The 27,673-nt window shown below is 41.6% G+C and overlaps 1 protein-coding gene across 3 annotated transcripts in view; it reads right to left on the bottom strand.

The window, feature by feature from the left end:
- The window catches only part of LOC108716083 (potassium channel subfamily K member 12), a 65,823-nt gene extending 40,114 nt beyond the window's left edge, over positions 1-25,709 (bottom strand). The window contains exons 1-2 of one of the 3 annotated variants that reach the window (XM_041562487.1): positions 25,291-25,709; positions 22,764-23,760 (exon numbers count right to left, since the gene is read on the bottom strand). In XM_041562487.1, the coding sequence (XP_041418421.1) occupies positions 22,764-23,106 (343 nt within the window). In that variant the 5' untranslated portion in view covers positions 23,107-23,760; positions 25,291-25,709. The remainder of the gene's footprint in view (positions 1-22,763; positions 23,761-25,290) is intronic. The other 2 variants (XM_041562486.1, XM_041562485.1) reach the window with 2 other exon arrangements.
- Positions 25,710-27,673: the final 1,964 nt, after the last annotated feature.

Below are 27,673 nucleotides of genomic sequence, written 5' to 3'. Positions count from 1 at the left end.
GGGTATTCTAAGCACTTTTGTAATTTACATTCATTATTTATTTTCTTTCTATTCCCAGATATTAAGGGATACATGTGCTGTTAATATGAATGAATTTTGTTACAACAGCGCCACCTGCTGGTCAGTTTCCCACCAGTCTGACCACCAAGTAGTCAAGGAAGTTGTCAGGAGAAAGAAAGAGGCTGATGTTCTTCTACTTAGTAAATATTTGAGAAAGGTTTCTAATTTTATTCCTAAGCAGAAGAACATCAGAGCAGCCTCTTTCTCTGCTAAAATACCACATGGAGAGCCACTGAACAAAATGCTAAATAACTGAAAAACCATAAAAAAAGATCAATTGAAAATTGGCTCAGGATATCAATGTCTACATCATATTAAAAGTTAATTTGAAAATGAACAAAACATATTTAAACATATTTATGTTTCTTTGCCTTTCAAGGCCTTAAAGGGAATCTTTGGTGCCGTTATAAATAGAGGAGTCTGTAATTATTTCCATTGGCGTATCTATAGAGGAAGCAGACCCTGCGGCTGCAGGGGGACCCAGGAGGTATAGGGGCACCACGAGGCCCTAATTCATATACAGTTTATATAAATATTGGTAAAACAAGTCAACTGCTAAAAATTTTGGGGGCCTGAAAAATAATTTGCTGTGGGGCCCAGTAATATCTAGTTACGCCACTGATTATTTCATTTGAGATTTTGGGTGAAACTCAGTAACAGACTTTAGCTTGGTTTCAGCCATACTGTATGTGAAGGAATTTAGGACAATAAATTCTATAGAATCTAGCATGCCAGTGGCGTAACTAGAGAGCGCCGGGCCCCCATGCAAAAAAATCTTCAGAGGGGCCCGGCGCTCTCCAATCCCCAATCCTTCACTTGCTGTTCTGCCTCTGCCCTGCCCATGTCCCACCTCTGCCCTGCCCATGTCCCGCCCAACCCCGCCCACTCCCATTAAACTCCGCCCACTCCCACCAGACTCTGCCCACTCCCACCTGACTTGCTTCCCCCTTCCATGCTGGTAAGAGAGCGGGGTCTGCTTCTAGTTACACGACTGTAGCTTGCCTTAATGAAGATAAAGCTACAGTAGGAGCTCTGCTCAGTGTTTCCACCTCAAACCTTTTATTTCTGAGGCTTGGAATGTAAAAGGCTGGGTAGAAGACCTCCATAAGTTATATTTAATAAAGGGGTGTATATTGCATAGGTGAATAGAAAGCAGTGCAGCACAAATCCAATTAGTAATGCAGAATGCGAATTTTATATGCATCTAGTTTTATAGGTACATAATGATTCAGCACAAACTACATTCCCCAAAATACCTTCTCCTTTTTTTTTCTCTCTTATTAGAATATTTTTGTTTATTTAGTATGGTTTTTCTTATTTACTTTAGTTTAATTTTGTATAAATTTGTAGTGTGATAAGTTAATCAGTAATTTCGAATATTGCCACCATGCCATGGTTCTTATTAGCTATAGTGTTAGCAAGAGACACGGGGCGCTGGCAATTATCCAAGGGTGGATCCAATACACCAAACACGTATCCGTGGTTACGTGTCTGGACGCACGGTTGGTATAACTACCTCTTCTCTCCGACCCCAGTTGGAGTTTGGATAATATTGGGAGTTTCTGTGGCCTAGCACTTACATCGACCATACCGGTGTGTTGAAGTAACTCTTGTCGTACTGCGATCGCTCATCGCTGTATCGCTAATTATGTCGTTGGACTAGACATTTGCGCACACATTTTTGGATTGTACATTGTTCATTACATATTGACTTTGTGGCTTGAACTCCCATATAGACAGTATATCTGGTCTTATTATACCACCACTAGCGATATATTCTTTTGGACACCACAGGATCCGCTGGACTTAAAGGGATACTGTCATGGGGAAAAACATTTTTTTCAAAATGAATCAGTTAATAGTGCTGCTCCAGCCGAATTCTGCACTGAAATCCATTTCTCAAAAGAGCAAACAGATTTTTTTATATTCAATTTTGAAATCTGACATGGGGCTAGACATATTGTCAGTTTCCCAGCTGCCCCAAGTCATGTGACTTGTGCTCTGATAAACTTCAATCACTCTTTACTGCTGTACTGCAAGTTGGAGTGATATCACCCCCTCCCTTTTTCCCCCCAGCAGCCAAATAACAGAACAATGGGAAGGTAACCAGATAACAGCTCCCTAACACAAGATAACAGCTGCCTGGTAGATCTAAGAACAACACTCAGTAGTAAAAACCCATGTCCCACTGAGACACATTCAGTTACATTGAGAAGGAAAAACAGCAGCCTGCCAGAAAGCATTTCTCTCCTAAAGTACAGGCACAAGTCACATGACCAGGGGCAGCTGGGAAATTGACAAAATGTCTAGCCCCATGTCAGATTTCAAAATTAAATATAAAAAAATCTGTTTGCTCTTTTGAGAAATGGATTTCAGTGCAGAATTCTGCTGGAGCAGCACTATTAACTGATTCATTTTGAAAAAAAAATTTTTCCATGACAGTATCCCTTTAATTCGCCCCATTTATCCATCAGCCTTTAATGTGATAAGTTACACCAGGGCCTCAACATCGCATGATTCCTCATTTTGGGACTACTCCCTAGTTATCTAACACTGGACTAACATGATATACATGGATTCAATCTTCGAAGGCACCATCCACATGTGAATAATAGGCATATGACAGATTTGTCCATAACTATTTAATACGTAGTGCCCATTTTAGCACGTTAGTCAGTGTCTACACCAAACATTTGCTTTTCACACACCTGATACGTAATTCAGGTAATGTGATTAAGCATATACAAGAGAGGGATCCCTCCTTGGGGATGCAGTACTGCTTGGTTTTAACATGTTTTTAATTTTTCTTTCATGGCATGGTTGCGAATAAATATTGCCTTTTTAGTATTTCAGTTTGGATTATTTAGATTATGATATTTTTTCAAGAGGTGATTGGCTTGGGGGTTAAGTCCCAATTTTGACAATTTTCAATTGATGAATGTGTTTGTAGACACCCCAATACTCTCAACTCTTGATTACAACAATCATTGGTTTTCTCTGCTTAAAAAACTTTTGGCATTTCTTACCTTCTCCTTACACCTTGCCCCCCTATTCCATGACTTTGCAGAACCCACACAAAACCCTAACTGCTTACTTGCACCCCAACTCGGACCCAATGACCACTTCACACAGTTTCCCTTATCCGAGTCTGTACAATGCATCTCATGGAGCTGGAGCCACATTTGGAAGTGACCAGAAGTGATGTCATGCTTGACCAGAAGTGACATCACACTAAACTAGAAGTGACATCACATAATGCGGATCACAGCAGGATAGCAAATTTTCATTATTTTCTTTACATTTTAATTTCTTCCATTGCCTGCTGGCCATGAATCACTGTGGATCGCCATCACAGGAGGAAGGGCTTTTCCATCCCAAATGCCAACTCATGACCTGGCTAAAACCAAGGAGAAGTCACCAAATATTTAAATTGAAATTGAAAGCAGACATAAAAAGAAATAGCACAGAAGGCAAATTGCAAGAAAGAACTATATAAGTTTGATTCACTAAAAGCATGGTTCTTTCTAGTGGAAATGATGGCCCGACACTTTGAATCTAAACTAGAAAGCAGCTTGAGAGGACACGCAGTGCTAATCTGCTGCAGCCAGAAAGCAAATGTGAATTTAACAGGATTTATTGAACTTCGGACAAAAAAGAAAATGCATAGAAGAGCAGATTTTTGGTTTTAAATTAAAGTTTCTGGAGCTGAAAGTTATAACCGAAGCCCCCGGAAGAAAGTACATATTGCTCTGTACATTTCTTTATAATTATATGTAGACGAGTAGTGATGGGCGAATAAATTCACCTGGCACAAATTTGTGGCGAATTTCCGCGTTTCACCTCCGCCGAATAAACTCGTGAAATTTGCCAGTGCCAAAAAATTTTGGACGCACGACTAAAAAGTCGCTTGCGTCAACACAATTCGGATGCCCATAGACTTTAATGCCGGTGTCAAAATTAACATGCGCGTCAATTTTTGAGTTTCACAATGTTTTTGCGAATTTTTCGACATTTTGCCGGAGCGAAATGGGAGAACTTTGCCCATCACTATAGACGAGGCTACTCTCTAAGTGGCTACTCTCACCGGCCAGCGTGTAAATATTGGGCAGTTACTCAGAACTCCTACCACCCTGGGGGGGCTTATCAATATCTGGGCTGAAATATTGTCTTATCTTTACAGGTTACAATTCCTATTTGTTCCAGTCTGGTATGGACGTGTAAAGTGGATAAGTTCTGGATCCATATGTTATCCCACCCAATTGTTGTGTAGGCAGCCATCTCAGGTCAAGCCATCTTCAGGCCTGGTCAGTTTATCAGAGCACAAGTCACATGACTGGGGGCAGCTGGGAAACTGATAATATGTCTAGCCCCATGTCAGATTTCAAAATTAAATATAAAAAAATCTCTTTGCTCTTTTGAAAGATGGATTTCAGTGCAGAATTCTGCTGGAGCAGCTCTATTAAGAAAAAAAAACATGTTTTCCCATGACAGTATCCCTTTAAACACATCACCCAAGCCCTTGTGTTCTTATAGTTATAGTTCTTATTTGCACATGATTAATAGGTGAAGAATATAAGTCCTGTATAACCAATCAATCCCTCAACCCCTTATTTTCAGCAAGCGACTTAATAAAGAACGTCTACAGTATGTTCAGGTATAGTTTAATTACTGCAGGCCGCCATGCAACCCCCTCATACAACAGAAAGTAATTACAGTTTCTCATGTTCCTTGTGGGCTCTGGTCGTAACCAATGTACATAGCAAACCAAGCTAGAAAGTCAGCCAATTTGCCCGAAGAAAGACTTATTGGCTCATGAAGAGTTGAGGGTACAGGGTAGAAAAGAGGCTTCAGCTGATTCACAAACTGTGTTAAAACTTCTAAGAAATAACATTCACAGGCTAAAGGGGCCTATAGGTCAAATAAGACATGAGTTCTTCAGCCGGTGTTTGAGGTGGGGCAGTTGCTTAGGAAAGCAGAGAGTGAAATTGACCACAGACTTAAATACGTCATCCTCTACCAGATATACATCCGAATCCTCATCAGATTTCAAAAGCACATAATTCTTTGGCACATAAAAACGAGACCAGTACAGGCAGTATCTACATTGTGCAAACCTAGTAAATGATCCTATGCAACAAACGAATTATCTAGAGCGGGGTTCCCCGAACTTTTTTTTTTTACCCATGAGCCACATTCAAAAATAAAAGAAGTTGGGGAGCAACACAAGCATGAAAAAGTTCCTGTGGTGCAAAATAAGGGCTCTAATTGGTCAATTGGTAACCTCTAGTCTATGGGGACTGGCAGGCTCCAGGAGACTCTGTTTTTTATACAACCAAAACTTGCCTCCAAGCCTGGAATTCAAAAATAATCTCCTGCTTTGAGGCCACTGGGAGTAACATCCAAGGGGTCGGTGAGGAGCAACATGTTACTCATGAGCTACTGGTTGGGGATCACTGAGCTAGAGTTTAAATAAGTCGATACATCTATACACAAGCACCTGTAATGGTGTTAGTAGGAGTCCAGTAATCATTCTGCTGCTTCTATGAGAAGTTTTAGAAATGCTTTACCAGCCCCAGTAAAGAAGCTGGAGAAGAGTGTCATCACTTGTTCTCAACATAGAAACCCATATCTGTGTAGAGAACAAGTGACGACACTCTTCTTTTCCAATGAGGAGAACATGTTCTTTGGCCTCCTGTTTCTTTGGAAGGTACTCGGTCACACGAAGAGAAGAGAATAAGAGAACAAAGCAAATCTTCCTTGCTGGACTAAAGGTGGCCATAGACGCAACATCGTCAAACGAGCGGATCTTTCCCCGTTATGCCATTAACAGGCATGGCTATATCGGGGGTAATCTGATTGTTCGGTCGTACGGCCGAACGATCAGATTACGATGTGCCGTAGGCTCCGGCGGGATCGGTCGAGTCAAAATCAAACCTGACGGATTTACCAACGACCGATCTCCGCCGGACGAAAGATGTTGGCAAATGCCACACACGATCCGAAAATCGTACGAATCCTCGATTCGTACGATAGGATCTGTGCGTCTATGGCCACCTTAAATTACTCTTCAGAGACAGGCTTTGTAGGATAGGATTTATAAATGCAAGGTGCTTCGTTCCTTCTTATAGAAAAGGCACTGTATAAGGAAATAAGGAACCCCTTATAGCTTTCTGCCGATGTATCTTCTCTTTGGAAAATACAGTATATAGTGAATAATTTTCCCCACTATTGTAAAATATAAGGATATTAACAGTCACCATGGAGTTCCCTGACCCTATAAAAGCACATTACAGTTTTGCTAATGAAGGTGAATTGCCCTTTAAACTGCAAGTCACAGTTTCCCCCAAGAGACCTGCTTACCTTAAATTTGTTACAATTGTTTCTTTGTTTAGCTTAAATTGTTAAAAAAAAGTATCAAAGTGCAGCTGCCACATATTTTGGGCTCTCTGCCAATTACGTTTTAGAAACTTTGTATCTTTTTCCGGCTGTTCAGCGCAAGAGATCAAAGAGAAAGTCGGGACATTTCACTAGCAATCCGGGGCTGTGGGTTGAGCTGTCACAATCGGGACTGTCCCGCGAAAAACTTGTTGGGAGGTATGTTATAATACACAGGTTTCTGTGAGTCAAGTGACAGAAACAACATGACTGAGCACTCTTTATAACGGATGACATCACTAAGCGCCATTTATAACTGATGACATCACTAAGCACCATTTCTAAGGATATCATCAGGATATTCATGGCTCTTGTTTCTTATGTCCCTATGTTGTACAGTTGGCAAAGCTTATGTTTGTTTTTGTGATTTGTATTAACATAAGAACATTAGCATTGTAGAAGCTCATTACTGGTACAACCTTCCAAGCCAAGACAATTGGTTCTTCTATTCATGGGCCTGCACAATGTACAAAGGTTTATCTTCAGCAATCAAGGGTCGGTAGGGTAACATCTATCCTCTAAAGTAGAATGTGTTTCAGTAACATCTAAATAAAAGGTTCCCGTCTGTTCTATAATTGTCATATTTTAAAACTGTGTTTTGTTCAGTCCTGTACCCTAACGTCTGAGGGGAGTTCATTGATTTTACATTTTTCAGAAATAAAAGCTAATCCTTCCACTATTCTGTAGGTTTCCAGGGGACAGAGTCTGTGTCATTGTTCTGTATAAATATTGATTTGGTTTCCCAGGTGCCCCTGTGCACAAAATGGAATGTTCTTCTTCGCTTCCCTGTTAAATTGTCTTAAACGAGGGAAAGCTTTAGACACCTACTCTTGTTCTTCTTTTTATAAAGGGCCTGGGACTGGCACGGAGAGAATTCAGGTTATTTAGCACGTTTTCTGGTTGAATTAATACAAGCTGACTCTTCCTTTTCCCAAACCTATTATATAATGGCTCATTGCTAGCTGTAAATCAGAGCTGGGTCCCTGTGTCTTGACTCTTTCATAGAGGAATAACTAAGCAGAATAAGAAAGACATTGTGTAGACTAGGGATGCACCGAATCCAGGATTCGGTTCAGGATTCGGCCAGGATACGGCCTTTTTCAGCAGGATTCGGATTCGGCCGAATCCTTCTCCCTGGCCGAACCAAATCCGAATCCTAATTTGCATATGCAAATTACTGGTGGGGAGGGAAATTGCATGACTTTTTGTCACAAAATAAAGAAGTAAAAAATGTTTTCCCCTTCTCACCCCTAATTTGCATATGCAAATTATGGTTTGGATTCGGTTCGATATTTGGACGAATCTTTCGCAAAGGATTCGGGGGTTTGGCCGAATCCAAAATAGTGGATTCGGTGCATCCATAGTGTAGACCCCACAGAACAACATGGCATTGAGGGGCAGGAGTGTAGAGGACCAAGTAAGGCCCTATTTATTGAGCAATTTAAATATATCTTGTAGAATAGGTTAAGTTATCTTTTAGGTTAAGTTAATCTTTTGGGGGCCCTAGATTGAATTTGCTGGGGGGCAGTAACACCTAGTTACTACACTGATGGCACCCACGTAACACTAAAGGGAAATGACCCAAGCTGCCTTTCCTATGTATATTCAAACATCAATCTAAATCAGTTCTTTTAGGCTTTTTTGCAGTTCATGCACCCTGTGCAATTCCTCCTTAGCACAATATATTTACAGATACACATAAATGTTGACACTCACTAGTAGGTCCAAGAATAAGGCTGCAAGTAAGTGTTACCCCTAAATTACTGCTGAACTGACCTTCAGATTGGGCTTCCAAGAGTATCTGGAACAATATTGTTTCCAAACTTCACCCTAACTGGACCTCACGCTGGGTTCCCCAGCCCCTGCACTGGACTCTCCTTGGTGTGGCGAGCCCTATAGTTTGGCAACAAAATTGGGTCTATCCATATTACCGGCATTCAAGGGAATCCAAAGGGCCACAAAAGTGAAAGTAAAGACATTTTTTTTATTAGAAAAACAAGGCCTTACACGTTTTGCGTCCATTTTTGTCTGATTGCAGAGTTGACAGTTTTCCATTCCCTGAGCTGAGGGTCTGGGGCACCTGTACCACCAATTCTGCTTGGTGAGTTATTTACATTTACACCTTTTTCTTCTTTTGAAAAACTATCCATATTACTCCCATAAACAAACCAGTTTGGCTCTATTATTCACAGTCTTCGTGTTTATTTTTCTGTTAATGACTCGGTTCAGATCCCCCTTGCGCTACAGACTTCTTGGCTCCCTCCCTTTGCTGATTTGCCTCTTTTCACGTTGCTAATTGTGCACCATTATTCAATGTTCACATGTCTCCAGACTTCACAATCACTATTTTTCTTTGTTATCACAGCTGTGTCAAGCTTTGTGATCGTTGCTCTCTGGGTCAGGTCCATTTATTGACTGGGCCACATTTAACACTATTTAAATGCTTCAAGGGTCAGTGCTCCTTTCAGCTTCAAGCTCCCTTGTTTTAGATCCCCCCCCATTGAATTCCTGCTGTGAAGGCGGTTGGGGCTCGTATTGATTGCAGTCCCTACAGTGCAGTTAATTGCCATTTCTGTAGGCCTCTAAGTCCTATGGATCATTTGCCCCCGTGCTTAGTAAGTTACTGTATTCCCTTTGTCAATTGCCAACTGCTACACTTTTTCAGGGGCAAATTTAGGAAAATAAAGGAAACTCTGTTTTGAATATGACCCTTTATCTCTCGTAAGTGGAGACAAGCAAATTAATTTATATAAACCTTGAAGAAAGGGCCAATATGCAGGTAGACAATAACCCAACTGCCAACTCACCTGCTCTTAATTAAAGTGGGGGCTTATTGGCCTCTGCATGAGAAAATGATCAATATTTGAGCGTGACATTTTCATATATTGATTTAACAGGCTAAAAATTACATTGGCCAAAAAAAAAAACATTTGGCTATAGGGTTGCTCTAGAGTTGCTTGAGTTCCCATTTCATGAAATAGTCATCAAGACAAGAACAAGCAAATCGTGTGGATTTGGCCCACCACTTGAGTGGCCTATTCAGGACCTTTCATTCGGCAAGATGGCCTCTTTCACAGCATTCTAGGCCTTCCCAGCTTCCTTGATGCATGGCCATGGTTGCTTCAGCTCCATCGCACATTATCATTGTGCAATTTGTGTGTCTGACCTATCAAAATGTCATCCTATTAATCTGGGTGGCAATGAGCACCTCCTCTATTTGTCCCCACAGGTCTTTGTGGGGCAGAATACCCTTCATGCCCCCATGGCTCTGTGAAATAAGGCAGATGACACCAGAGTAAGTCCATTCTCTGCTGGATACCTCTTCTATTCCCTTTAGTGATGCCTTCATCACTTTCTCCAGCACCAGTAAGAAGGTAGTATGAGATAAAATGCATTCCTGGTGCACATTGAAGGTCTTAGTAACTTCCCTCTCATGGATCACTCAACACTTTTAGTTATTTTATATTTTCTTTATGATGTTGATGACTTTCTATGGCTTTCCATAGTTCCCTTAGGGTCTTCCAGGTGCCACTTATCTTGAGGAGTTTAATTTTCTAAGATTGGCAATTAATATAAAGTATGCTGAAATATGCATGAGTGATTTCTTTGCTTTAATTCTGTTTAGGATCTCTTGGATAAGTATTCAGCTCAGTAATTAGAGTAAGGTAACCATAATCTCCACACCGAGGAAAATACCTACCCAAGTGATCCTAAACTGAATCAACTGTGTATTCCCTTTCGTTGCCAGCTTTACTAGGAATCCTTCTTTCCAGTCGTTCATCATGCTCTTGGTGTCCTAAATCCACCCTAAAAAATGGATGGAGAAGTTCTGTGATGACGTTGGGCTCTTCAGTGGGAAGTTGTCGTGTCTTGGAGCTTGGAGACACTTTTCATCTGTTTAATTGCAGCTTTGATTTCATCCTTGATTGGGGCATCTGCATCTGTTATGAGTTCTTCTGCTTCTTCATCTTCAGCCTTCTTCACTGGCTCTTTCTCATTCTCTCTGTTTAGTCCTTCAGTGAAGTGTTCACATCATCTATTCAGCTCGGCTCTTTCATTTGCAGCTTCCCCGGCCTGTTCTTTGCAGGTAGGCTTTGTACAGTCCTCCTCTTGGAGAGATGGTGTAGACTTTTTAGTTTTCCCAGTGTTAACTGCTGCTTCTGCTTTTTGGCCAGACCTCAAACCCATTTCTTGTGATCTGTTCAGTAACCTGCTGTCCCTTGTAGTCTTTTCATAGGTTTGCATCTTGGATTTCAGCTTTCTCAATTCTCTCTTTTGCTGCTGTTTAATTTTGCTTTTAGCTACCTTCTCCCTTCTACATTCTCCCATGTTCTACATTCTCCCATATCTCTGTAACCCCAGCACCTCTTTTGCTGTACAAGTACATAATGCCTAAAATATTGTGCTTTCCTGAATTTATGAACATCTAGAAAATCTGGGGTGCTGGCAAAGCATCAGGCTACGGTTCAGGTACCGTTGCTTCCTTTTCTAGTTTACGCTGCATTAAGTACCATATGTCACATTTTTCCCAATGGAACTTTCGCGTTTCTTTATTTTGCAAAAGCACTCAATTGTTTAATTTCAATTTACTATTGTGATGTTATCGATTTGTCTCTTTATATGTGTGTTTCTCTTATAGTATGTCAAATATTTACTCGTTTGTCTTCTCACTTTATAACATGACCTTTTATATATAAAGCGATGTATGCCCGGAGTTGCTGTCACGCTAAAGGCCATATATCAGAACCTTAATGTGTTCCAGTGGGAACAAACTTACTGATGATCCTGGGGCTACACTAATGAAAGTCCAATGCTGTCAGGGCTGCCTTGTGCTTTCAAATAAGCCATAGATTTGCAGTTTTATTGCACTGCATGCACCAGGGTTCTGCGTTGTGTCTCTTTAATTGTTCTGTCAATCCCAAAGGGTCTTAATGGTTGGGTTGCTCTGGTTGACAAATAATATGTTACAATAGCAACATGTATATTTGTTTCTAAATAAAATTCCCTTTTAATCCATATTCATTCACTGTGCTGCCTTTTGCTGTACAAAACAAAAAAATAAGAGGCCCAGTTAAATGGCTTATTCAGCAATGGTTTCCTATATCTAAAGCTTGTTTGAGCTAAGGGGGTCCTGACCAAAGGTTGCACCTCCAAGGGAGACCTGAAGTCAACAGAGTCTTTCAGTCACTGCCATAGTGGTTGAAAAACCATAACAAGAAAAAGATTGGAAACAGCATAAAATATAGTGCAGGATAGTACAATATGTTTTTAGGCTAAACATTTGTCTAAATCTGATTAGAATCCCATGGTCTGATAAAACCAAAAATCAAATAGAACATCTTCATTTTATGCCTCCGGAGTTTTTTTTCTAATCTTTGAAAATGTCTACACAATACAGAGGGGAGTGATCAATAAACATTCCTTGGTCCCTTAGTTCTCAGTTTCACTTCCGTTGTACCTGTGCTCCCACAACCCCCCTTCTTGTGTATTTTAGCAGTGTTTTTCTGCAGGAAAAAAACAACTTCCATCTGATTGCAGCACCCCCACACCAGTCTCTTTAATGGTGGTGTTATGTCACCATTGGTTTGGGCCAGTGAACCCCAACCAGTGGCTCATGAGCAACAACAACCCCTTGGATGTTGCTCCCAGTGACCTCAAAGCAGGTGATTATTTTTGAATTCCAGGCTTGGAGGCAAGTTTTGGTTGGATAAAAAAACAGGTGTACTTCCAAACAGAGTCTCCTGTAGGCTGCCAGACTAAATAGGGGCTACCAATTGCCAATCACAGCCCTTATTTTGCATCCCCTGGAACTTTTTTCATGCTTGTGTTGCTCCCCAACTCTTTTTTTATTTGAAAGTGGCTCATGGGTAAAAAAGGTTAGGAACCCTCGGTCTAGGCAAACTCTTCTCTTTAAAAGCCGAAATCAGGGGAGGAAGGAGTAAGCCTGTGAAACCAATGTCTAAGTCTTGGAGGCCTCTCCCCTATAAAGGCTTAGGGCATGGGGGGAGGATCAAACCCTGTGAGACCAGTTCTTTGGTCAGGAGACACTTATCCCAAAAAATGCAACCATGCAGAATGGTGCCAACCTATGAAACATTTGAACACAGGTAAAGAGTTGGTATGGTAATTTGCCACCTTTATGATCATATCTTTGTAACTAAAAAAAAACCCTGTTTCTGAAAATGCATGCACCTTCAGAAATACTAAATTACTAGCGACACAGGGAATGTGTATTGATCAATCCCCTCTCTTTTGTATATTTGTAGCTAATTTGGCCAGATCAGTTGCACTTCCATTGTACTTGTCGGTTTTCATAACCTTGGAGTGCTCCCACAACCCCCTTTTTGTGTATTTCTGTATTTTAGCAGCATTGTCTACACCAGTGATCCCCAACTAGTGGCTCACAGGCAACATATTGCTCCCCAACCCCTTGGATGTTGCTCCCAGTGGCATCAAAGCAGATGATTATTTTTGAATTCCAGGCTTGGAGGCAAGTTTTGGTTGTATAAAAACCAGATGTACTGCCAAACAGAGTCTCCTGTAGGCTGCCAGTCCACATAGGGGCGACCAAATAGACAATCACAGCCCTTATTTGGCACCCCCTATAAACTGTTTTTATGGTTGTGTTGCTCCCCAACTTCTGTTTATATTTAAATGTGGCTCACAGGTAAAAAAAAGTTTGGGGACCCCAGGTCTACATAATACACAGCAACTTCTTATCATGGGAACATTATTGCTGTCCATGTTCAGTCCTCAAACTGAGAAGATCCTTCTTCGCTTTGAGCTGATCCACCAGAAGAAGGTATATTTAATTAGTGAAATGCTATCACTGATCTTACTAACGCAAAACAATTTCTCTTTTACTTACAGTATTGACTTTCTGCAACAAAATATTCAATAGAATAAAAATGGGAGAGATGCAGAGAAGAACAACCGAATATCCAGACTGAGCCAAGTTGTGTTTTGGAAACGTTACATCATTAAAAGCTTCCTGATATAATAAGTATCATTCACAGAAAATTGCTTTCCATAATGAGATCATCTTAAGAGCCCTCAATAATCAATGTAGTCATCGTAAAAACGTTGACTTGTTTCTCTTCTCTTATGTGTTTTCTTCCCCCGTGTCTCTAGCAGAGATGGATGGGTGGCAGGCAAATACAAGAAAATGGGACTGTGTATCAATCAAAACGCTGCTGTAAATTGTAGCCTATTTATCAAACTATTGTACCAAAGGGAAAAAAAAAAAGATTAGTACTAGAACAGACCAGTAATAATGGAGGGAAATGATTTCAGCAGCAGGAACAATCTGACGTTGAAGAAGTGAGAATCAAGAAGGAAGATCAGATGCTAAACAGAACCTAGACTAGGGATGCACCAAATCTGGACTGTGGCCAAATCCGAGCCATTTTTAGCATGATTCAGCCTAATACAAGACGTATAACAGAGTTAAGATTGCAAAAAACAAAAACATTTTTATAGATAATAATAATATTTAATTAATAATATTTTATAGATTTAAAGGAAAAGTAAACCCTCACAATTTTTTGCTTTGCCGATCTTTTTCACAGTTCCTCCACTGGATCATCAAAATCAGAATACAATTATAGATCAGCGCCACAGGCTATGGAGAAGCTGACCTCAGCGAAACGCGTCAGGTGTGACATCACTTCCGGTCTCAGCAGTGAGTGGATGTACAGGTGGAACACACGGGAGAGGGAGACGACAGCAGAACCCATCTCTTTCTATTGCAAAGGTTCACCTCCATGATCTGCACTATAAGACTGGATTGTTTGATATGCGCTCAGAAGTGTGACTTGTGTAAGTGCAATAAGTTTTAAAACCTTTTAAAAAAATAAAGGCAACTTACACTATGGGCGCTGTCCTTGCTTTTTAATGTCTTTACAGAAAAGGGAATACCCTGGAGTTGATATTAATATGCTGTTTTGAAATCAGGAGTTGTGTAAATTGCCGATCCCACCAGAGAGTGGAGAAGCCACATGCGGATTTTTACTGATTGAAGAAAACACCTTTGCACCTTATTTTAAATAATTTTACCCTTTGAAGCAAGCACTAAAAGCACTTTGTTTGACTCAATTATAATTTTAATTTGGAGATAGCACCTTGTAGATATCACTAGAGCACTTTAAAACACACACAAAAAATTTGCGCATAGACTTTCTATGGTTCAAGACACACACAGATTAGTGTTCACACTTTGGTGACTGCACTGAATATTAACAATATTGCACTAGGTTCTGTTATTTGTTTTTTCCATCTACGTATAATTGTATTTTGATTAGCCTAATACAAGAGCCTGGCCAGATCAAAGCTGAACCCTGTATAATGGGAAAAGTTGCTGTATGCTCTTCTGCTGGTGAGAGGGTTTGGATTTGGTATTTGGTATGAGGCTGAATGTGGGGGATTCAGCAGAACCCAGAAAAGAAGTGATTGATGCATCCCTAGCTGGCACTAAAGGTGGCCATAGATACACCAATAATATCATACAAAACTAATTTTCGTACGATATTTGGTGCATGTATGGTGGGAGACAAGCTGACCGATATCAGCAGAAGACTTGGATATTGGTTGGCTCATTGAGCCTGTGAAGGCACCAGAACATCGGCCATTGTTAGTGCTGAATGGTCAGATACAGGTAGAATTCTATTGTTTCTATATGTATTTCTGACCATTCAGCTCTACACGTGTGTATTGAAACAAACGATCTTTCCTAGAAAAATCATAATTGTGACGTCTATGGCCACCTTAAAACTACACTGCCACTAGGATCACTCAGGCACCATGATGTCACAATAGTTTGTACTTACAGTGCTGGAATTCTGTGTTTGAATCCAGCCAGGGCACTATATGCATGGAGTTTGAGTGTCCTCAGCACCATTAGGCCAAGCGCAACTCAAAGCTCCCTCACTAGCAACCCAAAGACCCCCATCTGCACCCACCACCCATCCACTTCTTAGTTTGCTCTACCAGCCCGCATGGGAGGTTTAAAGAACAAGAGGCAGATGTGGCTGGGTGACATGCCTCTCCAAATTTTGTTTAACCCTTGGTCCAGGCCTTTGAGGACTTTCCACAAATCCAGCCCTGTATATTCTCCATTTGCCTGCGAGGGTTTCTTCTGGGTTTCCTCCCACACTCCAAATACATACAGGCTCCTGAAAAAACTGACACTTCTGTATGTGAACGTGAAATGTGATAAGGAAAAATATTCAGCCCAGTACTGAACAAACTCTAAACCTTAATTACAATATTCAAATGTTACCCAAATTGCATTGTCCATTGATGGTGAAGTAACATGTCTTGGTTCTTCTTGATTCTGCTGAGCACTGAGCAATTGGTCTAACCTAAATCCTGCATAAGTATTGGGATTCAGAATCTTGACCCACACACCAGGTTAGACACAACCCTGCTAATTATAATTATCAGTCTAATTTCTAATAGGAAAGCAACAGAAGAGAAAAAAAAAGTAATTGGCAACATTGCTCCCATCTGTAATGAATTAAACGTGAGCCTCCCTTTCAGGGACACAGAGAAACCTTGATGACCACATATAAAAGCTTTGTGACGCCTACTCTAGGGTTCTCCACCCTAATCCCAACACTGAGATTGTTTCTACTTTGGAAAACTATGCCAAGAAAAAAACTGATAAAAAAGTAAAAAGCTACAGTATATATATAAATGCCCAGCCAGACAAATAAATGCAAATACTTAGGGGATCCAAGGCAAGATCCCGCTAAGTTCTTGTGACATCTTAGGTTAGAGAGTTACAGTTTTCCATTCTCATTAAATAAATCCTGGTGTGTTTTACCTACAGCTTTGTAGTGTGCTTTATTTTCCATTTTCTCTTCTCTCTGAAATTGACCTTCATGAATTCATTAATCCAATAAATCTTTAATTTCAAAGCCTCCTGCTCTTCCCCAAGAAATAAGTATGAAGGCTCCATCATTAAGTGCTAAGCCAACAATATACCAGAAGAATCCTATTCACAGCCGGGCATTGCACCACCCAGCTATCAGGGCTTACAGTGAATATGGTGCCAATGTAGATCATGGGAGTATTTAGAGGTGTATATGGACTAAGGGTTGGGCCTCCATTCCTCAACACAACTTGTAGACAACTCCCTCTATTTTTATATCTGTATTGTTGGAACTTTGTCCTCTCCGTGAGTTTAGATGTAATTCTGTATAATCATGAAGACATTCTAAGTACAGGTATGGGATTCGTTATCTGGGAACCCGTTATCCAGAATGTTCCGAATTACGGGAAGCCCATCTCCTATAGACTCCATTGTAATCAAATAATCCAAATTTTTCAAAATGATTTTCTTTTTCTATGTAATAATAAAACAATAGCTTGTACTTGATCCCAACTAAGTTATAATTAATCCTTATTGGAGGCAAAACCAGCCTATTGGCTTTATTTCATGTTTATATGATTTTCTAGTAGACTTAAGGTATGAAAGATCCATTATCCGGAAAACCATAGGTACCGAGCATTCTGGATAGCAGGTCCCATAACTGTACTTCAATTGATAATTTCTAAAGAATTGAGGGAACAAAAAGGATGAAACAAATAACATCCCACCAACGATTGGCTGACATTCTCTTTCCTAATATATCATCTCTGCAATTCATTTCATTCAAGCCAATTAGGATGGCCATCAGAAGCCCACAATCTCCAAGGCCTCATGCAAAGGGAATATCTGGAACCCCCTATTACAAAACGGGAAGTTACAAAATGATGGTTATAAAGACGGGGTCCCTCCAGTTGTGTCACTCCCTAAAGTATAGGGCATAGTTTTAGGGGGTTATTTACTGAAGTCTGGTCATGCTTTTTGGTGCAAAACTCGGATTTTGCGGGGGTTTTTTTAGAATTCAAATTTTTTTTTTGCAGAAAGCCAGAATCTGAAAATCCACCATCTCAGACCTGCCGGGGTTGTATATAAGCCAATGGGTGAGGTCCCTATCCTATTTGGAAGTTTTTGGGGAATTAACCCGAAAATCCAACTATTTCGGGAAAAGTCTGAAAAAATCATACGATTCTGGTATTCGTTCGATTTTTTCTAGTTTTCCCCCTGATCCGATTAAATTGTGCTTTTTAAATAATAAATAAGGTAACATTGTGGATTCTAGTTTGTTTGGACTTTTTTATTTTAAAAAAAAAATCAAAATATATTTGGATTTTGATAAATAACCCCCTTAGTATTGTTCAATGGCCAAGCTCAATGGAACCTGCCTAGTGTGTTTGGATGAATCGCACATCAGTGAGACCTATTGATACAGGAGGAACCCTGGCACTATCCCCATCTCAAATATGGTGGTAATTGCAGGGTTCCCAGTGGGGGTTATGCCAATTCACGCAGCACATTTGCTCCTAAAGAATAACACGTAGGTGTCATTGTAAGCCTCAAAGCAACCAAAAGACAAGATCAGTCTATGTATTTTGAAGAATCCCTCCATGCATTCACAATTGAGCATTGGGTTCAATTGCCATTGATACAACTGCCCCTTGAGGCTGTAATTACTTTGGAATTTAAAAAATAACTCGCTGCATTCTGGGAAAACATGGCAAATCGAGCCCAAAATGTAACTTTGCACATTGCACTTGGCATCATCAATGAACCCTTGCTTCCTGTATTCTTTCTTGCATTCAATGTAGATTTATATAAAAGAAAATATATATATATATAATATATACATACTAATCTCTTGGTATAATTGTGACACAGGGATGAGCAGCTTTATGCAGGTGTTGTGGGAAAGTAACAGTTTAGTGGAGGCTGATCTGCTGACTTTGCACATTGCCACTATATCACTGCAGTGCAGCAGAACATCCCCAGCATTGACCAGCATTACTTATACTGAGCACTATTAATCCATTTACAGCCCAAGGGAAACCTATCAGCTGAGCCCTATGGGATTTACATACAGTTATACATTTATTTATAGTGTTTACAAACACATTCAAGGCCTTTAGTATCTCCCATAACAGTGACCTCCCTTGGGTTTCACAGTCTGCAGAGCAGAGAAAAAAATAAATAGTGTTGCTTAAAGGGTGAGATTCAGTTCAAGTGAGAAAAATTTATCTCCCAATTCAGTTCTGTAGGATTTAATGGCGTTGCCTCTTATAAACAATGGGATACATTTTTTCATAGTGCGGTAGGGATGTCTCCATAATGAAATATAAATGCACCGACCAACCAGCCAAACATAGTATTATAGTTACCTCTATCCTAACTATAAGGAAATCAGATTGTTCTGTTCATTTCATCCAGAGTAAAACCACATAAACAATGGAAACTGTGATACAGTATACAGGATCGGACTGCGCTGTGCAAGACCCACTGGGGCCATTTCCCCCGGGGGCCCCTACACCCCTACTGGGGCCCCACAGACCACCCACTCACCCACCACCAGCCCCTTCCTACCACCATAAATAGGGGGCGGCCAGCCCGATACCCGCAGGACCCGCCCAGGTCGGATGGGTTCAGGTCAACCTCATACTCCTCTTCCCAGGTGGCTCTTCTCCTGCTCTTCCCACCCGCCACCTTCAAATTCCGGCTTCCGGCATCCCCCTTTTGTGACGTCATCGTGGGGCGTATGTGGGCGCGGGTTGTGGGAGGGCGGGTCCTGGTGGAGACCTGACCCACACATCACTAGAGGGCAGGCAGGAATCAGGTCTGGATCAGCAGGTCCACCGGGTTTTTTCCCGGTCTCCAGCCAGACCAGTCCAACCCTGACAGTATATAGGAGTTAGGCCATTCATTAAAATGAAGCATTTATTCTGTTTGAACCAGGACAGTGTTTGACATGGTGGGGAAATCGTACACAAGAAGACTGGCACTACCAACCTGAGGAAGGATCAAACTTCTCGAGCAGGGCCAGAACTAGGCATAGGCATGAGAGGCAGCTAACTAGGGTGCAAGACGCGCAATTGTGACTGAGAGAGAGTGAATGAATGGCTGTCGAGTGAGTATGTGAGTGGGGATTTAAAGCTGCAGGGTGGAGAGGTTGAGTTAAAAAGCAAAGAGAAGAGGAGGAGAAAATCAAAGAAGGATATGGACCAAATAAATGTGCAGGTACTACTTGAACCGGCTCTGATACGAAGGGGGAAAAAATACAGCCAACTGAAGTGCAGAAACTAAGGGGTTCATTTTTTTCCTAAAAATTAAGCCCATGAAGTAGGAGAGTAAAGGGAACGTGTAGACACAGCAAACTGGCAACTGTAAGGGATGGAATATCCATAGTGGCCCTTGGCAATGTCATTTAAAAAATATCACTGTGACTTTTAAAATAAGGGCTGTGGTATTTCTAGGAAATGCTCAAAATCATTGCAATTCCAGCAGTTGTTTTACCTTGGTCAAGGGACCTACCACTTGCAAGAGAACCTTCGTGAGCTCGACATCCCAACTGGAAGGATATAGGAGAAGTGACCTCCAGCAACGGCTGGTGTAGAAGGCGGCAAGTCTCGATGGAGATTGAAGAGTCCCAAAGCAATGATGGAGGGAGGGTTGAATCAGCTTTTAAAAATGAATGTTTAACCAGCAGTGTTTCTTTTGTGGTTGAAATACAACTCACTTGACCACCTTCAACTGTTGGTGTCTTGCCTAGAGCTGCTTCTAAAGCCCCTGACTCTGCCCCAAAACCAGCACCAGATTAAATGTGAGTAGATTCCTCCTTACAATGACCTGGTTACATTCAGAGAATACATTGAGACTATATTTAGATGATTTCTGCTCTTCGACTGTTTTGAAAGATTCTGCAGAAAACATAAATTCGGCCGAGCGGAACTAATTGCGTTACTTAATGCTGTCACCACTCAGGCAACTCGCTGTCTAATGACGTTAATGTCTTCGGCTCATGCAACAACTTCATCAGGAATTTCGGCACCGTGATTATTTCTCTTGACATCCAGGCTTCTAGGTGGTTCTGGAAGTCCAAGGGAGAAATCACAGACCCATAGAGGGCACCCTTGCATGCAACCACACGCTCTAGTTACCATGGCAACATGTATGTCTCGTTTAGCACTTTACTCCTTCTTTTTCCTTTATTTTAACTCATTCATCCTCTCCACTTTTTTTACTCTCTCTTTTCACCAATCCTGCTTTCACTTGTATTCATTTTAATAAATGGGCAAAATGAGTATTTACCCAGGGCTCGCTGGGACTGGAATATGAATAAGAGAGGCCTGAATTGAAAGGCAAGTAATAATAAGTAGCAACAGATATACATTTGTAGCCTTACAGAGAATTTCTTTTTAGATGGGGTCAGTGACCCCCATTTGAAAGCTGGGAAGAGTCAGAAGAAGAAGGCAAATAATTGAAAAACAATACAAAAATAAATAATGAAGACCAACTGAAAAGTTGCTTACAATTAGCCATTCTATAACATACTAAAAGTTAACTTTAAGGTGAACAACCTCTTTAACTCTCTTAGAACCAATGTCCCTAAAGGATCTTTCTATTGAACTGCTGATGCCATTACTGGTGATGGGGTATCTCATATTTAAGTGATGGGGTATCTCATGTTTAAGTAATGGGGTATCTCATATTTCAGTGATGGGGTATCTCATATTTAAGTGATGGGGTATCTCATATTTCAGTGATGGGGTATCTCCAGGGGTGCTTCGCCAATGAGGCAAGTTGAGGCTGTCGCCTCAGGCGGCAGCGCTCCACTAGGTACTAGGGGCAGCAAAAATGCTGCTCCTGGTACTTTAAGAGCGAATTTCCGGGGGAGGGGCCAGGATCGCCCCAGGGTATCTCATATTTAAGTGATGGGGTATCTCATATTTAAGTGATGGGGTATCTCATATTTAAGTGATGGGGTATCTCATATTTAAGTGATGGGGTATCTCATATTTAAGTGATGGGGTATCTCATATTTAAGTGATGGGGTATCTCATATTTAAGTGATGGGGTATCTCATGTTTAAGTGATGGGGTATCTCATGTTTAGATGGGTTGGGGGGTTCTGCTTGTTTATATTTCAGCAATGGGAACACAACGAGCAGTCTCTTAGTGGTTTCCTTTATATCCACGTTCACCTGCCTGGGGTTAGAGCTCAATGTCTGTGAGTGGCTGCGGCAGCCCATGTCCCGGGTCTCATCGACACCTTCAAGTGACGTTACTCACCTCTCTTTTTTTATTCTGACTTACTTCAATGATACATTTTTAATTCACTGTAGCACAATTAATCCCCCATGTTCCATTTAAATATCCCCATTGCAGAACTTTCTTTCTCTGCCTCTGACATCATACCCCAAGATTAATACCCTGGATGAATTCAAGGATACGTTGAAACCACTCCTTGCCTGGCTCTCCTCCTCTGCCCTTCTCTATAGAATGTCCTCTGCTCTGTCCCTAATATCATCCATCCCCTCTTTGTCTCTCCCTTTTCAATGGCTATCCATAAATGATATCATATAATCAGAAGACAGTCTATGCAATCATTTGCTAGGTGTATATAGATGGAGATGGCTTCATCTGTAGTTTAACCCTTAACCCCCTTATACATAGAAGCCTCATTTCCACCCACACCCTTGTTTCAACCCACTGTCCCTCGCCTTTCCATTAATGACTACACATTGTTCTCCCTCTTTCCTTTCTGAATACCTTAGAAGAAAGAGCCTTCTCCATAAAGCTGCTGTACCAGCCAATAGGTGCAGAAGCAACAAGACAGAGACAAGCTGAGCCTTGGACCTTCTCTACAGACAACACCATCCACTTTAATATATTGTGAGATATAATATAATATAATATATTGTTGAGATGACCTTCTTGCACATGCACAGTGCTCTATGTTCTACTTATGCTCAATGAGAAGAACATGTTGTGACCATGCAGGGATAGAGGATTAGATACTCTCAAGACTTGATCAAGGGGCAATTGAAGAAGAAGCATTGCTGAACTATCTTTGCAGGAATGTTGAGGCTCATATCAGTTGAACAGCAACTCATAAACACTCATTTTCATCTAATAAACACTAACTCTTCCATAGGTGTATAGTTACCCCATTTCTCCAGGCAAAACCTGCCTCCTATGTCACCTGAAAACTGAGCCTTTCACTTCTATCCCTGCACTGGTGACTACCAACATGTGTAGGGTAATGTATCCTCTGGTGCACTGTATATAAAGATATTATTGTAGTATGGGAGCTTCATATACATTACATCACATATAGGGAACCCCTGCAATGTATTTATCTGCATCCCATAATAACTAATGAAGGATTAAAGAAAAAACAGACTGAGCCTTACCAATAGTTGATACGACCGTCCCGACAAAGTAAAATGCTCCGGTGAAGTCCCACCTGGGTCTTAGGGTGTCCGCCCTGATCCCTGCAGCCATTGCTGTTTCATAGTCTTTCAAGAAGGAGCGAAGCTCGAGGATGCTGATGTTAAAGGAATGGCTAAAGTTCCTCAGTATTGTATTCCAGCGATTATGGGCCAGAGCTTCCGAGGGTCTCTCTATGGTGGAAAACACAGTGGCCCCAGCAATGAGATAGAGAATAATGAAAATAGCAAGGAGTAAAAAACGCCCGTTGTCTTCGTTCAGTGGCAGCAAGCAGCAGCAAGTTTTAGTTCTCCTTCCAGACATCATCCAAATTTCAGCACCACGGGGAAGGCTGAGAGCAACCAACGCCTCATTGGATAGAAAGGCATCGGATCACAATTCATAAGGATGGCACGGCCGGAATGCCATGCACTTTCTTCTGCCAACTTGCTTCAAAGCGGAGCTTCTCCTTCCATTCCACTCCTCATTTTTGGTATGAAAACTGTAACACGGGCATATTCACATTCCATGAAAGATATTGCCATAGAGATATAAGCAAACCTGCCTGCTGGAGCTTCTCCGGTATCTAAAGCCTGGCTCTTTCTTGTCATTGATTGTTTCCCTTTGAATTAGCAGAATGGCATGAGTCTGGCTTCTTACTGCACAGCAGTTGTATCGCATGCATGCATGAGCCCGGCTGCATTAATCTTCTTTATGTGCACCCAGGTGGTATCTCCTCGTGATCGCTCGCAGTGGATTCTTGGAAAACACCTTAATGCAATTAAACAGCGCTGCAGTTAACATGCTCAGTTCTTTTAAACCCGACTGAAGGTTTTTATGGTCCTGTCCAGGGGTGAGTAATCCCAGTGCAGAGAATCTCACTTTAAATTATCCTACGTAGCCCTCCCATAGCTCAAATGACTCCCAGTAAACGTTGCAGTTGCAGGTTCTGAGGCTTCTTCCCTGGATTTCTCAGTTTACCTTGAAGCAAAGATACAGAGACTTATAAAGTTTTATGCGCTGTCTGGTGTCAGTAAAAAAGGAAATCAATCCCTAGAGAAACTGTGTAAGATCCTAAAGACCAAATGAAATAAAACAACTTGGTCTACGTGTGCAACAAGAAAACCCTGTTCCTTAACCTTGTGTGTGCTGGACTTCATCAACATATAAGCTAGGGTTAATGCATGCTCAGGGGCAGATTAATGCACAGGCTCCCCTTGGCTATAGCTGAGGCTCCCAGGGTGATCATGGGACCATCCAGATTTGTTCTGAATGAGCCCCTGATCACCCTGGGACCCTCAACTATAGCCTAGGGGAGCCTGTGCATTAATCTGCTCCTGAGCATGCATTAAAAAATGTGAATTAATGCAGAGAATCCTCTGGGCTATAGCTGAGGGTCCCAGGGTGATCAGGGGACCATCCAGATTTTTGGATTTTTTCTGAATGGACCCCTGATCACCCTGGGACCCTCAACTATAGCCTAGGGGAGCCTGTGCATTAATCTGCTCCTGAGCATGCATTAAAAAATGTGAATTAATGCAGAGAATCCTCTGGGCTATAGCTGAGGGTCCCAGGGTGATCAGGGGACCATCCAGATTTTTGGATTTTTTCTGAATGGACCCCTGATCACCCTGGGGCCCTCATCTATAGCCTTGGGGAGCCTGTGCATTAATCTGACCCTAAGCACGCCTTAAAAAATATCCAAATGGGCCCCTTGATCACCCTGGGACCCTCAACTTTAGCCTAGGGCAGCCTTTGCATTAATCTGCCACTGAGCATGCAAAAAATGCAGATTAATGCACAGGCTCCCCTAGGCTATAGTTAAGGGTCGCAGGGTGATCAAGAGGCCCATTCAGGAAAAAATCCAAAAATCTAAATGCGCCCCTGATCACCCTGGGACCCTTAACTATAGCCTAGGGGCGCCTGTGCATTAATCTGCCTTTTTTGCATGCTCAGTGGCAGATTAATGCAAAGGCTGCCCTTGACTAAAGTTGAGGGTCCCAGGGTGATCAAGGGGCCCATTTGGATATTTTTTTAATGCATGTTCAGGGGCAGATTAATGCACAGGCTCCCCCAGGCTATAGTTGAGGGTGATCAGGGGTCCATTCAGAAAAAATCCAAAAATCTGGATGGGCCCCTGATCACACCTGCTGGGAGAAGAAGGCATGCAAGACACGTGTGTGCGCCTGGATGTGTGTAGATCCAGTGACATCACTTGCATGTGTTAAGCCATAGGCATGAAGAGCTCGGGTACACGCGTGTCTGGATCTGCATACATGTGAATGTGACCTAGGGGCCCCACATCTAATTAATACGCCACTGTGCATGCTGGGAGTTGTAGTCAGGTAACATCCAAGGTTAAGAAACAGGTTGATAACATAAGGGAGAAATGAAGAAAAAAAGAATAGTTACTTCCCAACATCTGATGTGAACAACAATGAAGTTCTGCCTGTGCAGCAATGACTGAGTCTGCAGGGAACTTCTGGCCGATTATTATTGTTTAACATTTACCTCCTGCCTTTGGTCATTTCTTCTGAAGACTGAGAACTGCAGCCAAAAGTCACCCAGTGCGACAGATGAGAAAATAATAAGGCGGTTTTAGTCTGTCGGCTGCTGCTTCTCTTTGTTGCATGTTGGAGGGAGCGATTCCAGGTGTCCGTGTACGATCCGCCTGCGATATGGTCGGACTGACACTTCAGCACCTCGGACAGCGCAGCCCTTGTACCACAGACACAGCCCCGAGCGACTGATCTGCCGCAGCCTCAATCCTCGAATAGCAGCGACTGCCTGCGGCTAAACTCATTAAAGCGCTCGCTCCAGCCCAACGTCTGGGCGCTCCTCCCACTCTCAATGGGTTCAGCTGAAACTGTCATGGCTGGAGGAGGAGCGAGAAAAGTAACTGCCCTTCCCATGGAGACTGCGAATTGTCGCATCGAGGGCTGAAAGTCGCATTCTCGGGTCTCAAACCCCCAAGCTCAGAATTCAGTGAGTTTCAATATCATATGAGATCTCTCTGTTCCTTACTCAACATATTATACTGTAGACATCTCTGCATTGGACTTTTTATTCAGCAGCACTCTGGTTGCTAGGGCCAAAGTCCCCTAGCAACCATGCACTGATGTGAATAAGAGACTGGACTATGAATAGGAGAGGCCTGAATAGAAAGATGAGGAATAAAAAGTAACAATAACAATACATTTGTAGCCTTACAGAGTATTTGTTTTTTAGACGGTGTCAGTGACCCCCGTTTGAAAGCTGGAAAGAGTCAGAAGAAAAAGTCAAATAATTCAAAAAAAGAAAAAAAAGAATGAAAGTCAATTAGACTTGGCCATTCTATAGCATACTAAAAGTTTTAACGGTGAACCACCCCCTTAAAGGGATCCTGTCATCGAAAACATCTTTTTTTCAAAACGCATCAGTTTATAGTGCTACTCCAGCAGAATTATATTCAATTTAGAAATCTGACATGGGGCTAGACATTTTGTCAATTTCCCAGCTGCCCCTGGTCATGTGACTTGTGCCTGCACTTTAGGAGAGAAATGCTTTCTGGCAGGCTGCTGTTTTTCCTTCTCAATGTAACTGAATGTGTCTCAGTGGGACCTGGATTTTACTATTGAGTGTTGTTCTTAGATCTACCAGGCAGCTGTTATCTTGTGTTAGGGAGCTGTTATCTGGTTACCTTCCCATTGTTCTTTTGTTTGGCTGCTGGGGGGGAAAAGGGAAGGGGTGATATAACGCCAACTTGCAGTACAGCAGTAAAGAGTGAAGTTTATCAGAGCACAAGTCACATGACTTGGGGCAGCTGGGAAATTGACAAAATGTCTAGCCCCATGTCAGACTTCAAAATTGAATATAAAAAAATCTGTTTGCTCTTTTAAGAAATGGATTTCAGTGCAGAATTCTGCTGGAGCAGCACTATTAACTGATTCATTTAGAAAAAAACATTTTTTCCCATGACAGTATCCCTTTAAGGGCAGAGCCAGACGAGGAGATTCTGGGAAATTTAGTTGCCCAGCTACAAATCGCCTCTTCTTCAGTTGACTAATATACCCAAACTGTCTCCCCGCCAGCTAGAATCTAAATCGCCTGCGGGATGGCACTCTGAGTGATTTGTTCTCCAAAGTCGCCCAAAGTTGCCTCACAAGGAAACTTCGGAAACCGATGCACTCCGAGTTCTATCCCACCGGTGATTTAGATTCTAGCCAGCAGGGAGGCAGTTTCGGGAGATTAGTCTCCAAAGAAGAGGCGATTTGTCACCTGGCAACTAATCTCCCCAAATCATCTGTCTCTGCCTTAAAAGTTCGTCTATCCACCTATGGGGCAGATTTACTAAATTGCAACGTGGCTATTTTGAGCGAAAATTTGGCAAAACTATAATTTGCAGCGATATTGGCAATTTACTAAAAGACGTAGAGGACAATTCGCTAGTGAAAAGTTCAGCGTTAGATACGTTTTGCCAGGAAAATTTTCACTCAGGAGAACAATCGTTACTCTGCAAATTTATTAAAGTACAAACTTTCCAATCTGTTATACCTGGCGAATTGATAAAACAACGCTACATCCTCCTTAATCTTATGTCAGTGACATCACATCCTGTATGTCAATAAAGTCATGGAAAAAGTGTCGGTGTTTTTTCATATTTTATTTAAAATATTAATTTGATTTTCACATAAACAAGAGCAATCAGTATGGCAGCATATATCAAGCAGACTTAGAGGAATTTTTTCATATTTTAATGTGGGATTATATTTAAAAGTTGCAACTGTTAAATGTATTTTTTTTGGTAATTTTTTTTAACCATTTGAAGCTCATTCCACATTTGTTTTAGGGTGGGCTCATGTCTAGGGCATTAGAGGATCTCTTTTGTCTTTATTTTGCTTCCTTGGACATGTGT

Source organism: Xenopus laevis, chromosome 5L (assembly GCF_017654675.1).
Source record: "Xenopus laevis strain J_2021 chromosome 5L, Xenopus_laevis_v10.1, whole genome shotgun sequence".
Classification (NCBI taxonomy): domain Eukaryota; kingdom Metazoa; phylum Chordata; class Amphibia; order Anura; family Pipidae; genus Xenopus; species Xenopus laevis.
This window is presented reverse-complemented; position numbering and strand designations above follow the sequence as displayed.